Source organism: Kogia breviceps, chromosome X (assembly GCF_026419965.1).
Source record: "Kogia breviceps isolate mKogBre1 chromosome X, mKogBre1 haplotype 1, whole genome shotgun sequence".
Taxonomy (NCBI): Eukaryota; Metazoa; Chordata; class Mammalia; order Artiodactyla; family Physeteridae; genus Kogia; species Kogia breviceps.
The window spans coordinates 98,146,918-98,164,099 of NC_081330.1; the positions used below are offsets into that span (position 1 = coordinate 98,146,918).

The following is a 17,182-nucleotide window of genomic DNA, read 5'->3' on the forward strand; positions in this document are numbered from 1 at the left end:
TTATAAGCTCCAAGAGAACAAGAATCATGTTGATTTTGCTCACTATTATACACTCAGTGCCTACTATGTAATAAAGGGTCAGTAAAGTTTTATCGAATAAGGAAATAAATGCTTAAAAAACATTTAGCACATTGCCCGGCACTAAATAAAATTTCAGTAAGCAGGAACTATTATTACTATTGTTGTTTTTTATTCAACCCATTGTTCCCTTTGCCTGAGGCATACTTTGCTTACTCTGAAAAAAAAAAAAGAAAAGAAAACTTACTGCTTCAGAGAAACACAAGAAAGCCAGTGTCAGGTGCACAGTGATTCAAGTTTGGGGATCTGGCAGACTTGGTTCAAACATTGGTCCTTCTGCTTCTAGCTGTGTAATCCTTGGCACATTACTCAACCTCTCTCCAAGTCTCTCCAAATCTCAGTTTCCTCATCTGTAAAATGAGGGCAAAAATATCTACCTCATAAAGTTGATATGTGTATTAAATGAAATATGTGTAACGTCTTTGCATAGTATCTGGCATTTATAATAAGCCCGCAGTGAATGGTCCTTCCATTATTTCTTTACAGACCATTAGAATCTCTATCTTTTCCCCTTAGTTTGATCTTGCTATTGTCTTTTAAAAGGCTAAGTCCTTAGCTATTGTCTCCATTTACAAGACAATTTAAAATAGATAACAAAGGTAAATAAGCTTGAATGGGAAATATTTGATTAGAATACTTAAGGCAAAATATCACTGAAGAGTTCCTATCAGATCTGGGAATTACCACAAACAGCCTGTGGAAAACCCAATAGTTATTTTTTTCTCTTGGCCAAAATGGAAAACATCTTATTAGTACAGATCCTGACATTATAGTTTATCTCTATGAGAATAAAGATTTTTCAGGAAAAGGGTCTCCATTTTTTAAAAAAGTATCACTTATGAGAAGGTATGGGAAGAAGGAAATATCTCCTTGAGAATTTTGCAGACTCATACTGCCAGAAAAGACCCCCAGAGAGGATCTGTTCCATCCGTGCCCAGGGAGGGTAAATGATTAAACCTACCAGTGTTTATAGGCTTGTATTTCATATTGGTGACCTATTAATCACTTGACCTTTTCCACAGTGCACTTAACATAGTAAATCATACTCCTTTCTGTTGAGGGTGACTTACTTGATTCTTTGCAAGTTAGCCAGGGCTAGACTCAATATAAGTCACCCATTAGACATTGCAGCTGATTGTGCGTTTTTAACTTGTACAGTGGCAGTTTAGTGGCAGCCGGAAAGACAGTACCAGGAAATACAGAAAAGGAAATTAAGGAGGAGATACCAGCTTAATTTCCCACTTTACCATTGAAATCTCTCATAGCTAAGGCAGAAGGAAAAATCCAAATGCTGTGTGAAGTTTTCATTTGTTTTCCTACACAAAAGATAGCTAGTAGAATTAGTGGAAGTAAATCCAATGACCTTTTCTCTGTCTCTGCTCTCTTTGATACTTCTTCAGCTTTGATACTGTTCACTGTCCCCTCCTCTCTGAAAATCTTCTGTTATGCATTTTCTTCCCAAGAATCCAGCCACTTTGTTTCTGTTGGCTCCTCAGTCTCTTCCTAATTATGAGTGATTCTTTAACCCAATTCAAGAAACAAATAGCCATTTATTTAATAAACATATATGGAGTGTTTACTATGTTCCAGACACTTTCTAGGTTCAAGGGTTGAAGGAGAAAGGCTATAAACAAAACAAACAAAATAGAATTCCAGGAAGTGAAAAGGGCTATGAGGCCATTCATTCATTCATTCATCATTCAACAAATACCTTTTGAATGCCTACTGCACACCAGGCACTGTTATAGATGCTGAGAATTCTCTTTCATGGACCTGAATTGGGCCTCCCTGTGGTGAGCAGGATGGGACAAGCAGTTGGAATCAGGAGCCCAGTGAGTGAAGTGAAGCAACATTAAGTATGGGCTGATGGGGGAATGCATTGTGGTGAAGACTGAAGAAATGGAAGAGAAAGGGAGAATCTAAAAGGAATTTTGAAAGAAAAATTGACAGGGTCCGGTGACTAGCTGAACATGGAGAAAGCCAGTTGCCAGTGTTTGGGTGACTAGAACAGGGAGCCTCCCGCCATTCATTCTGCCCTTCTCCTACAAAAAGTGTCCTGATGCTCCTTTTGGGCCCTTTCTTGTCCTTCCACTCTCGGCCAGGAGATTGATTCCACACTCAGCTCAAGGGTGAGCCCTGGTTGGTTAAATTATTCACTGACTCTCATTCCCTGGCTACAGTGATTGGTTCAGGAATAGTTATGTGCCTTATACCAGGCCAATGAGGGAGTGAATCCGAATGGGGCCGGACCTACTGGATAAGATTCCTCCTCTCTTGTCCTGGATGCTGATATATACGGAGGTAAAGTGTGAAACAGTGGCAGCTGTCTTGCCACTTCAAGGGGAGAGCCTGGAGCTCTGGGGGCCACCTTGTGGACCCTAAGGATGAAGCCAGTACCACAGAATGCAAAATGATATGACTGGGAGAAAGTGGATCTTCAGTGACATCATTTGAGTCCTGGATCATACCTCACATGAAGCTAGCATACATCTTGACTTCTCAGTTATGTGAACCAATAGATTCTCTGTATTGTTTAAGCTGGTTTGAGTGTTCTGTCACTTGCAACCAAAAGAATCCTGACTATTGCAATCCCCATTAGCATGTAGCACAGTGTTGTGTCCCCAGGAGGCCAGCGAGTACTTGTGTTCTTAAGTGGCTCAATGAAGTTTGGTTAACTTTTGAGTTACAACATGTTCAGTGTATACCAACACTATACTGTATCCAAAGGCAATCTTGTTTCCACAGAAAAACAAAAGGTTCCAGTGTCTCGTTCATTGATATTAAAGAAGGGTAAAATGAATCTTTAGACAGTGGTTTACAGAAGGAAACACATTTGTATTCAGATCCTCTTCTACTCCCTGAAGTGTTTTGCATTTCTTATGGTTTCTCCACCCGAGTGATGAAGTCAGCCCTAGGTCCTTTTTTGTTTCCGTTTTTGTTTTTTCAGAGAGCATATTCAGCAGCCAGCGATAGGGCAATGGTTCTTAATTTTTAGATATTCAAGACTCACTTGGGGAACTTATAAAAATACCGATCCCTGTGACATGCTCCAGGAGATTGAGATTCAGGAGGCCTTGGGTAGCGCCCAGGAATCAAGATTTTTAACATTTTTCATAAGCTCCCAGATGATTCAGAGGCAGTTGTCACTAGGAAAAACACTGTTGCTTTAGGTTGGGTTTTCCTCAAAGCAGATCCTGATAAGGGCATTTATGAGCAAATGATTTATTAAGAAAGTACTCCCAGGAGAAACCTGTTAGGGAATGAGAGGAGTAGGAAATGGAAGGGGTGGGAAGCAGGCAAAGCCTTGTGGACAGTAGCTGCAGCTTAACCCCACAGGGGAGCTCAGGCTATAAGTAACCCCTCAAGAGTTGTCCCCCCACCCCTGACCCCTGTGAAGGTAGCTGGACTTTACATTCCTGCACTAACAGCCAGATGGGGGAGACCTAAACTCCCAGGCACTTCCATGGGGGAAGTCCTCTGAAGTCACAGGTGTGGGCTTTGGAAGCAAAAACATGCTGATGCTGGGGGAGGGGCACCCAGGAATGGCTAAAGCCATCAGTGAGGATTTGAGTGGTGCACCTACAGTGTCGGCTCCAACAATTTAAGGAATTTTATATTTATACGGGGAGCATCTCCATTTTAAAAGTAACTAAGCAAGAGGACAGGGTGCAGCAAGTGGGAAAGGAAGAGTTACTTAAAAGTACTACAGTTTTCTGTTCGTGCATGAGGCTTTGAGGGTCTCAGTTTACACATAAGACTCTAGTGCCACTGAAGTATGCAGTCTTTTAATGGGTCAACTCTTAAAAATGGCATTTGATGCATTCTGCTCTCTGGCTGCTGCTTATTTCTCTAACCATCCCCCACCTTGACCGCTTTCTTTTCACACTCTGTGATCCAGCCACGACCTACTTCTCCAAAAGATCATGTTCTTCTTCCAAAATAGAATATTCTTGCTCATCTCCAGGACTTCACAAATGCTGTCCTCTCTACCTAGAATCAACTGGCCCCCACTCCTTTCAGCTGGTGAATTTCTATTCCTTCTTCAGTCTTCATTTAAACATGTCTTCAGCTGGGCCTTCAGTGACCCATAGGCTCCCTTGGCTAGTTGCTCCCCATACTTCCCACACCCTAACGACCATCACTCTTAATTGTAATTACCTGTCTGTTACTTGTTTTCTTCTAGAACAAAACTTGGAGTGGGCAGAGACCACGTCTGCCTCATTTGTAGCTCTAGCCTCAGTGGTTACAACAGACATTCATTGAATGAATATAAAATAAATGATTTGCCACATGATATCGGAGTATAAGTTTAGTGTATGCAGCTTTTTCTGGAGAGACTGATGGTGGCTTTCATTTGAGCTTAGAGCATCATGCTTACACCACCAGGAAATAACTTTATTCCAGTTTAAGATCATGCCATTCTTAATTTTATTCATTAATTCAGTAATAATTTATATGTTTAAACAATCATAGCTACAGAATGAGGCTGCACCCTGAATTGCCTAAATTAACCCCGTGCCACTCCAACCTCTGTGTTGTACTCATGCTAATATTTCTGTAGAGTGTGTTTTCCCTTTGTCTATCGGTGTCATGTTGAAATTATGTGGGAGCCTAACAACCTGAGAATGTCTAATGCAACTGTGAAGTCCAATATCTCAAGGTTCACTGAAGATATTCACTGACATCTGAGAATCAAATTGGGTTAACAGCAACCCCATCCTTGTGGGTCTTTTAATGTTTCTGAATTTTTAAAAAGACTTACCAGTTATATACTCAGAGTATATCTACATTATAATGAAGATAGAAAATTAATTCACTGATGGTTTTGATAGTATGGGAAATACTGCTGATTGGCTGCCAGAGCCAATTCCCCAACTACTTCTCCCTTGCCCACCTTCAAAGAATAGGCAGGAAAAGTCAGATCCCCCCCACATCCCCAGCTTCTCTTGCAGGTGAAAGTTGCCATGTGACTGTTCTGGCCAGTGAGATGGGGAAAGGATATTTTCCTTCCCTAACAAGAGATGGAAGAGGGAGCAAAATGGCCTTGCCTACCCTTGCCACCTTCCTGATTCCTGCTTCTGAATGCACTTTGATGTTGGAAATTGTGGCAGTCATCTTGTAATGATGAAGCAACATGCCTGAGAATGAGAAGTTAACATGTCAAGGATGGCAGAGTGGAAAGAAAGAACCTAGGTCACTGATGACACCGTTGAGTAGCTGATACAATGTTAGTAACCACCCACCTCCAGACTCCTTGCTATATGAGAAAGATAAGTCCCCCCATTTGTTGATACCACTGTTATTGAGTATTCAATTATTAACATCTGAACACAATCTAACTGATGCACCTAGTTACTTTAACATTTTCTTCATGGAAACTAAAACGGAACTAAATTATAGACACCTGATCATTTATACGTGTGCTTATTTGTTTGAAGAGTATTGGGTTTTTGGAAGAAACCCAGAGAAGAATTAACTTCCTTTAAAAGGCTTGGTCATTTTAATTGTAGAAAACATAGGGGCTACTTCTAGCCACAAAGCATGGTACAAGTTCTGAGGGATTTGTATTACAGAGGACTTCAGTATCACTAAATACCACACTGGAAGCTGGGAGATCTAGGTTCAGATTAGATGCTGAGCTAAATACGTGACCATGGACATATATTTATTTGTCTCTGAACTTTTTTTTTTCATCTGTTGTACCATTAGTTGGATGCTTCCTTTGAAAGTAACAGAAAACCCAACTCAAAATGGCTTAAACAGTAAGGAAATTCATTGCCTTATATGATGGGCAAGTGTAGAGAGCTGGCTAAACAAGAGACTGATAACGTCATTGAGGACATCTCCACCCTGCTGCCCCTCAGTTCCACCTTCATCTTAGGTCTGACTACCCTTATGGGCACAAGATGTCTGCTGGCAGCAAATGAGGGTGCATACTCTTTATTCAAGGCCAGTGTGATGGTTGGGGGATGGGGTGGGGAGAAACAGAGTGTTTCACATCCATAGTGAGGGGAAAGTCCTGAGCTTTGAGCTGACTGGAAGACCTTGCACCATTCGAGGCCAGAGACCAGGGAATGCCAAATTAGGCCAATCATGGTGGCATACCCCACATCTGTAAATGACAGAGTGGGACTGGCCGACCTCTAAGGCTCTTTCCAAATCGAAACCCGCTGTGATTCCATGAGCAGAATGCAAACCTATCTCTGTAGTCGTCTTTTTAAATTCAACTTCACTTCTTTTGTTTTATTTTGTCATTGTCCTTTTCTACCTGTGAGCATAGGTCCCTGTGGAAGATAACAACCCCCAAAATGAAGTCGACAAGACTTGGCATAGCTCCGACTTAGACTGGGGAAAGGAAATGAAGCTGACAAGGTGAGGGTCGCTGTACACTTCAAGGCAGAATGGAGTAACACCTTATTCACTAGGTACCGGGTGGACATGCCAATTTGGAGTGAGTGACTTGCAGCTGTGGGACCCTCAATGGAGGCAATGTTTCCCGGGCTCTAAAGCTCCCTTCTCTAGAGAACGCACAAGCTCTTTGGAAAAGGAGGAAAACCATCTCATACAATTACATTTTTCCTCTGATTTGCATTGTTTAAAAAAGGTCTAGTACTCAAATCTTTAACACTGGCAAATCTCTCAGCCTCTTAACGGAGTGGTCAAGGGTTTGCAGAAAACGTTTCTGAAGAGAAAATAGGCCGTCTCCACCCCCTCACACTCTTTGGTAAATACTATCTTTTTCTTTCTTTCTTTCTCTTCTTCTTTTTGTTTTAATTACCGTACTGAGACTTCTACCAGATGATTTCTAGAAGCTGATTTATGAACTAATCGGGCCCTTCGGCTGTGCAGAGGAACAAAGACTTTTTTTTTCTTTTTATTGGTCCTCAACTGAGGCATATACCTGTCTGATGGCGTTGGCTCATTCCGCACATGCTCAGTTGAACAGAAATCTTCATATTGAATACAACCTAACACAGCGGCAACACCCATAACCTCACTCCCTGGCTGACCCTGTACCATCCACTCCCTCTAGTTGCATTTTTATCCTGACATGCCTAACATTCGTAGGGAGTAAAAGGAGTAGAGTAGGTAGTGGGAATTTGGGAGGGGGCAATATACAAAGGGGTTTAAAGTCTCTGTATGACCCTGCTTTCCTGACCTCTCTCTAGGCTGTCTCTAGTGGGTGTAGGCGCTGGATAGATATTTGAGTTTGGGGCAGAATGCGGGAGAAGCTGTCTCTGTAAATTGCCATTTGTTGTTGCACATCTTCCTGGACAGTTTTTGTTTGGTCCTTTTCTTGTAGGTGGACAACACTTCATCCACAGCCCTCGTTTTCATTAAAAAGTGACAGTGGCACGAAAAGCATCAGCCGCCTAGAAAGATCTGGAGTGACAACCTCGCCGCCTCTGTTCTGGCTTTCCCATTCATTAGGACCCTTTCCCAGCCTCCTCCCCCAGCAGAAACTGGGAAAGGCTTCTCGTGGTTACAAAAGGAGGGAGCGGCCGGGCTTCCGAGCCTCTCGCCTCAGAAAGCCAAGGAAGTGCGTTCGGTCGCAGGCCTTTTGTCCCCGACCCCTTCCGCGGCTTGGTCGCGGGTTTGACGACCCCGCCCCGCCCCCGCCTAAGCAGATGCTGCCCGCGTGCCTCAGCCCCCCGCCCCTTCTAGATTCCCGGCGCCCGCCGGTTTGCCGTGACGTGGCCCGCGGCGCGCGCATGCGCCGCTCTGCCCGGGCTCTTTCCCTGGGCCACCGCCTCCCGACGGGCTGGAGTGGGCGGGGCCTGTGGTTCTGGAAGCCGTGGGGCCGGAGTGGGAGGAGGGCTTGTGTGCGCGAGGAGGGCGCTCGGGGCTCGCGAGCTGGTCGGCGGCCGAAGCGGAGGAGGAGGAGGAGCTGAAGGCGGCGGCCGCAGCTCCCGCCCGCACGGAGAGCCAGTCCCGCGAAGCCCCCTCCCACTCCCAGGCGGGCGGGCGGCGGCGGCAGGAGGAGGAGAAGGAGGAGGGAGCGTCTCTGCCGCCGCCTCCTGGTCCCCAGCGCCGATCTGCCGCCGCCACCTCCCTCCGCGGCGATCTTCCCTCCATGGTCCTGCCGCGGCCCCCCCTGTAGCCCGCGCTGTCCCGCGCCGCGCCGGAGCCTGCCTCGACCGAGGGAGCGGTCGCGGCCTCGCGGCCCGCGCGGGCTGACGAGAGGAGAGCGAGGCGCCGCGCGGTCCCCGAGGATCCGCACGCCGGGCAGCGCGGCCCGAGCAGCGCGAGGAGCAGCGGGCGGGCGGGCGGCGCCGGGCCCGGGCCGCCCTCGCTCCAGCGCCCCGGCCCTGCCGCCCGCGCCGGGGCGGTCGCCCGCAGAGGAAGGCGCCGCAGTCTCTGGGCCTCGCCGCCCCGCTCGAGTGTCCTCGGCACCGAGGGCTCGCGGGTCCTGAGGGGAGGAGGCGAGCCAGGGGCCGGGCACTGAGCTCTTTGGCGCCCCCACCCCCGTTTTCGGAGCCCTCCACGCTGCGGCCACTGTCCCCTCCGGACCATGGCCGACGACGACGTGCTGTTCGAGGATGTGTACGAGCTGTGCGAGGTGATCGGCAAGTGAGTCTCACGCGAGGGAGCGGGAGTGTGGGAAAATGCATTTCAGTGATGCCTGGGTCTTTCCGCACCCGCCCGGGGCCTGCCCCCTGCCCTCCCCCCCCTCGTCCTCCTCACCCGGGAGTATTTATAGACGTGTACCTGGACCCCCCGTGGGGTGGGTGTCTGGGGGCTTCTCGGCGATCCGTGGAGGCCGACGAGCCGAGGTTGGCCACCCCATGAGGCGTGGGGCCGGCCGAAATCTGCTGTCTGCATTTTATCTGACGGTTGCACAGGGACGTGGCAGAACCGATTTTATAGTTGCTTCCTGGGAACAGTTGGGCTTATTGTTACCTTGCGTGTACCACAGACCATTAACGAAAAGAGCAGCTTGCATTTCCTTTGCTTCCGTGGAGAGATAGAGAAAGAACGTCCAGGGTTTAAAATTGTGGGGTGTGTGTCTATTGTGCAGGGTATTAGATAGATGCCTTTGTGTTCACCCCATGCCCGGATTGGAGGGGGTCATTTAAGACGAGGTGCGTTCAGTTTCAGCAAATTTTTCACCTGGTGTAGACCAACGTGGAAAGAGTTGGGGGTTTCCGAATTTTTAATGCCTCGTTATGCAATGACTGTTAAATCAGTGTTCGAGGCTTCCCTCGACTGTTGTTGGGATGGTGCTTAGCGTGGTAGCGCCGTCTGCTTTGAGTCACCGGGCTGGTCCAGAATATAGAACTGACAGTCCAAATGCTCATCCTTTCATCTGTGTTGTATAATTACACTAGGGAAAAGCAGGGAATCGGATTAATCACAGTGCTGATTGAGAATTAAATCTGCAGTTCCTCATCTAATTGTCCATTCCTTAAATCTGTTTTGAATAGTTTCCTTTTCATTCTTGTCAAACAGTATTCCAAGTGCACAATCCTGCTAATTTGCTTGTGAGGGAAATGCTGGCGATCTGAAGTTGATTTCCTAGTTCAGCGTGTATTCTGTGGCTTTAGAAGTTGAGGAGATAAGATTTAAGAGAAATTTTTGCTTAGTTATTAAGGATTACTAGATAGCTACCATTGAAATATTTTGCCTCTTTTTGAAAGCGGTGCTTTATCGTCTATTTTAACGTCCGCAGTTGGGAAGTGATAGCAAGACCTTAGAGCTGTTGGCTCTATCTCTTTTAAGTTGTCTGCAGTACTGGATTTCAATTTGTTTACGTGCTGATAACTTATTATTTTCCTTTCATGCTGAGGTATTACAGTGTCGCCTCACATGGTGAAATTGTGGGTAGAGCTTGCTGCACACTTTCCTCAGACCCAGTTGATACAAGGACGTGTTACTCCTTGCCCCTATTGTTACATGACCAGCCTGTCTACTGGAAGAAGGATATCCAAATGCGCCCTGGTAAAGTGGTTGTGGAAGTGCTCTAAAGCAGAGTGGTCCAAAAAATATATAATGTGAGCCCCATATGTAATTTTATACATGTAAAATTTCTAATAGCCACATTAAAAAGATTAAAAGCAAGTGGGTGCAATTAATTTTAATAAAATATTTTCTTTTACCCAATAGATCCAGACTATTATCACTTCAACATGTAGTCAGTATAGAAATCATTAGTGAGCTATTTTACATCCTTTCTTTCATACTCACTCTTCAAAATCCAAAATTCAATGTGTATTTTACACTAACCACACATCTCAATTCTGACACTAAGCTAAATTTTCATCGTAAATGTTCTGTATTTAAGTTTCATAAAATTTGCATTTGCAAAAGTAGATTCACATACCCAAGTTGTTCCAAACATAGCTAAAAGTTTTCTAATAACTGAATCAAGTATGTCTTTCTAAATTAAAATTAAATAAAATTAAAAATTCAGTTCCTTATTTGGATTAGCCACATTTCAAGTGCTCAATAGCCATATGTGAATAGCACAGTTCTAGAGAGACAAATATGTCAAAAAAAAAATCTCCTTGGTTTCTTCATTCTTGGCACCCAGAGAAGGTAAATTAGGTGTTTCCCCAAAGCCCCCAAATAATTATGTGTGTGTGTGTGTGGGGGGAATGATGTTTGTTGTGTCTTAGTTATATTTGATTTATATGAGCCAGCAAAGTTATAATCAGAAAATGTGAAATTAAAATGTTAATTCTGTTGTGATAACAGAAAATAGGCATCATTGAATCAATGTTAGTAACTAGTTCTGATTCCTTGAGGTCTGAAAGAGTGATGATGTGACTCCTTGGATATCGAAAAGAAGTGGTCAGCATCACATTAGCACAATCAGTATTCTACTGACTTATAATTGATAGAATATTTTCAGGAAACGCCTCTGGTAGAACTAGATTCATCTCCTCTGTTGCTTCAGAGCTGCATAAGGATGGGGAGCAAGCTAATTTTGAGGTGATAGTTCCTATATGACTACCTTAACTACCGTGAACGTGAACTCTCATTCATATCCTACAAAATGTGACTTGGCCAGTGCCGCTTATAATATGTCATTACGTGAAATAATGAATTCAAGGTAGCCTTTGTGGCAGAGAATGTAATGATAGTGTTCCTCACCCCGTGTAAAGGTTGAAGGTTTTCTCCGGTAAATTGTCTCAGCATATATTGATCTGGAAATTGAAATTCACCTGAGATTTTCTTGCAGCGTCTCTGACAGCATGCATTTTAACTCAGAATTTGTTCAACTCTGGATTTAAACAGAAAGCCCTCACTTGTACCGAAAACCTTATTGATTTCTATCCAAGTTCTCTGGAATTGTGATTTTTCTTTTATAACAAATTAGTATCACAAGTTGTTTTTGACCCCTAGGGCTTAACAGGTTTAAATTTTCACTGAAGTGCTTTAAAATGGATTTCACCTTTTTACCATCAGTTGACCACGCACTCACTCTCCTGCCTCACTACTTATCTACTCACTCACTCATCCATTAACTTACAGGGAATCGGGTGCCTGATCCATTATGAATATTGGGAGAATGCCATGTCTTTTTAAAAAAATTTAAACTCTTTTCCCCTGTTCTTTTTATTTTTGAAAGTCTTACAAATGGTCCTTGAATGCCTATTGTTTCCATGACATTTTCCCATGTAACATCTTTCAAGAGACTGAAACAAATCTCCAATGCTGTCATTGTCCCAAAACTTCTTGTCTTAGCAAATGTAGCAATTACTGGAAAGGAAAGGTATTATGCAAATACAGGTAATTGGCTAATTTTTATGGTCGTAAGCATTTACTGTATCTTTTGCAAATTGATGGTTTTATAGGCAAGTGCATAATCAGTAATATTACATGAAGGAAATTTTAAAATGATTCATCCAAATTAAAAGATAGAAATGCCTACCTTCATGGTACAGCAGTTTCTGTGAAAGAGAGTAGCAAAATGTACACTTTTCGCCTTGTGTAGGCTGAATATTTGCCTCAGTATTTAGTAACCTGTAACTTCTGACTTTCCTGCTTTGGTAGGACATAAACTAAAATTGGAATGATGCAGCATGACCCTTGCTCAAGGATGACATGCAAGTTTGTGAGGCATGCTGTATTTGCTTACACCTCAAGAGCACTTATCATATTTAATTACAGTTACTTATTTATGGGTCTCTGTACCTAGCTAACAGGGAGCTTCTTGAGGGCAGGGAATATATCTTACACATCTTTCTCTTAACATAGTGCCTGCAATGTAACAGTTGCTCATTAGCTATGGAATGAATTGAGTAGTTTTAATAAAATCTCATTAAAAGGCAAAAAGCATGTTTATCAACCTCAGAGCAATTATTGTCCCAAAAGGCTGTATTAAAGTAGTGGTTCTCCACCTGGCTGCATATTAGAATCACCAGGGGAGCTTTTAAAAAGATCAATTCAAGGGCCTTGTGTCAGAGCAATGAAATCAGAATCTCTGGAAGTGGGTCCTGGTCATTGTTTTTTTTTTTTTTTTTTTTAATGGTCTCTAAGTGATTCTAATGTGCGGCTATGATTGAGAGTCATTGGTTTAAAACTTAGGTTATGTATGTAATATTTTGGGAATGGCTTTTCAGAGGCTTACAGTTTTTTAAAACTAGAATAAATGTTTGGGGGGAAGTATTGAAGCCAAAAGACCAAGACGTGGATTTTTTTTTCTCTACATTGTGTTCCTGAGCCTTACTGTATAATAATTTTGTTTCAGCCTATGTTTAGCTTTGAATTTTTGGGGTCTTTTAAGATTCACATTGATTTATGACACTCATCTACTGCTAATATGGTGATTGTCTGATGACAATCAGAACAAGGATTGCTTCAATAACAGTTGATGATGGCTGTCTACTATAATGACTTAATTTAATATTAAGAAATCTATCAGTTTAGTATGGGTTGTGTTTGGACATACACTGTATTAAAAGGGTATAGTTAAGTTGCTTATATACTTTAAATCTCATACTTGCAATTCCAATAATGCAGTTTGCCAGAGAATTGAGTTAAATGCAGCCTTTATGTAAATACCAGATTAATAATATGTAAAATATATAATTTAGCATAGAGAAAAATTCAGCTTTGCTAATTTGTCCTAATTACTATGGCTTTCACGTATATTGATTTGTCCAGTGATTTGGGTTTCTAGTACCACAGGGGGGAGTGTTACGTCATGTTGGAACACCTTCCCTGGGAATTTTAGCTAGACATGGTAGGTAAACGAGTTTTTAATGTTAGGAAAAGGTCAAGTGTGAGCCTGAAGGAACCAAGATTTTTCCAGAAATGAGTATATGTTCCACGAAAGAAGTGCTTGATCAGAGTGACAGTCATGTAACAAGGGAAAAGAAACACAATCACCAGCTAAAGTGCTGGTGCCCCAGGAAGATCCAAGCTGTGGGGCAGGCCTTACTAGGAGGAGGTAAGCACTGTTGATTCCTGATGATGGAGTTTGGTTCCGGGACCACTTTGGAGGGAACTGAGCCACTCAGTTGCTTTTCTGCCTGTGCACAACCTTCTCAGAGTATCTTCACGTCCGCTTTTCACAGACTGCATTAGGACTTGGAGTTCCTGAAGTGTAGTTTGTACGTTGTCTTCATAATGCTTCCTGTGATTCCCTTACCTTCCATGACTGACATGTTCTATGGCCTTGACACATGCAGTTCACCCCTTTCCATTTTCCCCTTGTATCTGCAACAGTTTCACCTGCCAAACTACCTCTCTCTAATGTCCCTTGTATTTCTGGATATTTCCTTTAAATTGAAAATTCTTTCAACCATCTCCAGTTACAGCTCTACTCAATAAATTAAAGAAGCAAGTGTACCTCACTTTTTGAGATTGTCCTTGAATTATTGCATTTTTGTAAATGTGTTCACATTTTAAATGTGGCAGAAGCAGTTTAAAGGAACTTTGACATAGATTGTCCACAAGTAAAAAAAAAAAACTCTTTTATAACTTAACATGCCTACTTCGTAAGGGGAGTTACCATTTATGCCTTCTAATATTAGGCATTTTACATATGTTATCTCCTTTCATTGTTCCCATTTTACAGAAAACACTGAGATTCAGAGGGGGATGAGTAACTTGCCCAAGATCACATGGGAATCCTACCAGTTCTAAAGTCCGTTCATTTCATGCTGCATTCTGCTGTTGATTCCAGTTGTGAAAATGCTGCAGTGAGTTTCCTTAAAATAAGGCAAATGTCTTCATTTTCAGAGTTTATTTACTGCAAATTTTTTTTTTCTTGGCCATGCCACGTGGCTTGCGGGATCTTAGTTCCCTGACCAGCAATTGAACTCAGGCACCCTGCAGTGGAAGCATGGAGTCCTAACCACTGGACTGCCGGGGAATTCCCTATTTACTGCAAATTTTAATTGTTTGACTTCTGGTTAAATTTCTTACCTCTTCAGTAGAGGTTCCATACTACGGTTCATTGTCTCATCTGTTGTGTTCTTTTTGTCTTTCTCTCTAATGAAATACCAGTGTTTGCCACCAAACTGATAATTTTATGCATAGAAATGTAGAATCTTGACCATCCATCCAAAATATAATTTGTTTTGGAACCTTCTCCACCCCTTTTACTCTCCAGCTTTTTCCTTCCAATTCCCCTGCCCCAACAGACAGAATAGTTGATTGATTACTCCTAACTTGCCAAACCAGAAGTAACGAGGTTTCAGAGATAGATGTTTGTTGGGAGTGGGGTGGGGTTGTTTCCACAGGGTAGTTATTCCTATATCCTGTGATAAAAATACTGAAATTGTTTTCTCTGACTCTGAAAACTGTGTACTGAACCACAGCTGCTGAGTGGTGAGCGTCTCAGCTGTCTTCCAACACTGCACACCTAAGTAATCAAGTGACTGAGTTACTGCTGCAGAGCAGGTACCTAACCGCAGCCACAAGCTGATGGGGTGTACAGCTCTCACATTTTTGGTTTTATTTTTTAGTTGCATCTGAGAGTGCATATTCTAAACCATCAAATACGGCATTGGGTTTATACTGCAGGGTTCAAGGTGCTAAAGGACCTGCTCTCCTTTCTCTCCCAGAGTCACCCATTTATCTTGGTATCCCATCTTTCAACTGAGTAAAATGTAATTACCCTGATGGCCAGTCCCTTGGTATCTGTGAGGGTATTGGTTTTAGGATCCCTCTCCCTCCCACACACACTAATACAAAAATTCGTGGATGCTCAAGTTCCTTATGTATAATGGCATATAGTATTTGCATGTAACTAACGCACATCCTCTCATACTTTAAGTCATCTCTGGATTACTTATGATACCTAATACAATGTAAATTCTATGTAAGTAGATGCCGAGAGGCAAATTCAAGTTTTGCTTTCTGGAACTTTCTGGAATTTTTTTTCGAATATTTTCAATCAACAGTTGGTTGAATATGCGAATACAGAACCCGGTGGAGGGCCGACTGTGTTATGCTATGATTGGTTATAGAGCCCAAGTCAGCATAGGAGAGTCTCTCTTTGACTTTCTATACTGGGAAGATTTCGCTTCTGAAGCTAGTTTTGACTTAAAGTTCATATGTTTCCAATTTTGAGATTTAATAATATTCCATTACTTTTTAAAATTAATTAACTAGTTTTTATAAAATTATAAAATGAATTTTAAAATATAGATGATGCAAAGGTAAATAGTGAATCTCTCTCCTTTCTCCCACCATCGATAGCTCTGTCCTCCAGAGGTAACCATTGTCCAGTTTTTGTACAACTTTTCTGGAAGTTTTTTGTTAAAAAAAACTGAAATATTCATTTTACATTGAAAATAGTGTATCTGATGGCCTTTCCAAATCCATCTATGTATCTGTCTAACTCTGTCTCCCCTTAGCCTGCTGCCCAGTATTCCATGATATGGATTGGTACTTTGTCTTTGAATTGAGTGCAGACCATTTCTAAGTGATCATTGCTGGAAATATACGGGTGGAGTTTGGGGGAGGGGTCTGGAATGATAGTGAATATTTGGGAATCAACTGTGTGGAAGTTAAACTATGAATGAATGAGTTCTTGGGGGTTAATGGAGCTCGGTGGGAGGAGGTGTCGTGGTTTGGAGTATAACTCACAGAATTAGAAGAATCGGGATAGCTGGACATTACAGAAGTCTCAAGGTTGGGCAGATCAATAATGTAAAATGCTAGCACACTCACTGAGGACCAAGAAAAGGCGTATCTATAACAGAGGCAATTTAAAGCATCTATCAAAATGAATATAATGTTTAATATTCCATCATGGTGTGACTAAAAAGCGAGATTCTGGCTTCATTTCTGTGGATGTTGGTAATATTATACTGTCTCTGTGAATCTATCTCAACACCAACATATTTAGGGTTAAAAAAAGAGTACATTTTTTTCACTAGAATTGTGTTTTGCAGATTCTGATGGCTGGCCTTTAGGTAAAACCATTTGGCTTTCCTAAAATTAGGTCTTTTTGATTCCCAAGCTTGGTGCATAACTTTCAATTAAATGGATACCTTTAATGAAATGACAAAGTAAATTTTAGATACTTTTAAGTTCTTGATATTTGTCAAACCATTGTTCTTTTATTAAATCCTTCACCTGTAGGGAACTGAATTCTTCCTTGCCTCAAGGTTTCCGGTCCCAGTTGGATAATTGTAGTACTCTCCTCCCCTTTCACATCCCTCCATCCCTGCCACAGCTAAATTTGTTCATTGGCTTTTTTTAGTTGTCCACATCCACTCACAGTAAGAAACAATTATTTTGTCACACTTAAGCCAGTTTCTTTGTATCTAAGTGCATATTATTTCATTTCAACTTCTTGTATTCTGTTACACATTCTCTTTTTTATTTCTTTTGATATACTTTTTTAAACTTTGTTATCTTTGTTTTGAATATTTGGATCATTTACAGTTAGGAATGATGATTGTGTTCTCTCCCTCTCTCTGTAGTTTAATAATATCCAAAATATACTATGTTGAATGTGTATTCGGCTTGGTACCTACTTTCCCCCAAACATATGGATCCACAGTGCTTTGTAGCTTGTAAGGCAGCCCCCTAAGATCTGATCTGGTAACCTTTGGGTACATTGTCACCATTTTCTCCTTATTTATAGAAGAAATGAAGATGGCTGCTTCATGAGCCATTTGCATGGATTAGTGATTGTGAA

At 42.3% G+C, this 17,182-nt stretch overlaps 1 protein-coding gene and 1 pseudogene across 18 annotated transcripts in view; both read left to right on the top strand.

Annotated features, from left to right (window-relative positions):
- The first annotated feature begins 8,365 nt into the window (after positions 1-8,365).
- The window catches only part of CASK (calcium/calmodulin dependent serine protein kinase), a 401,244-nt gene continuing 392,427 nt past the window's right edge, over positions 8,366-17,182 (top strand). For all 18 annotated transcript variants that reach the window (XM_067022830.1, XM_067022831.1, XM_067022834.1 and 15 more), the window contains exon 1: positions 8,366-8,649. In XM_067022830.1, coding sequence (XP_066878931.1) covers positions 8,591-8,649 — 59 coding nt within the window. In that variant the 5' untranslated portion in view covers positions 8,366-8,590. The remainder of the gene's footprint in view (positions 8,650-17,182) is intronic.
- On the top strand, positions 12,062-12,156 carry LOC131749054 (U6 spliceosomal RNA; annotated as a pseudogene).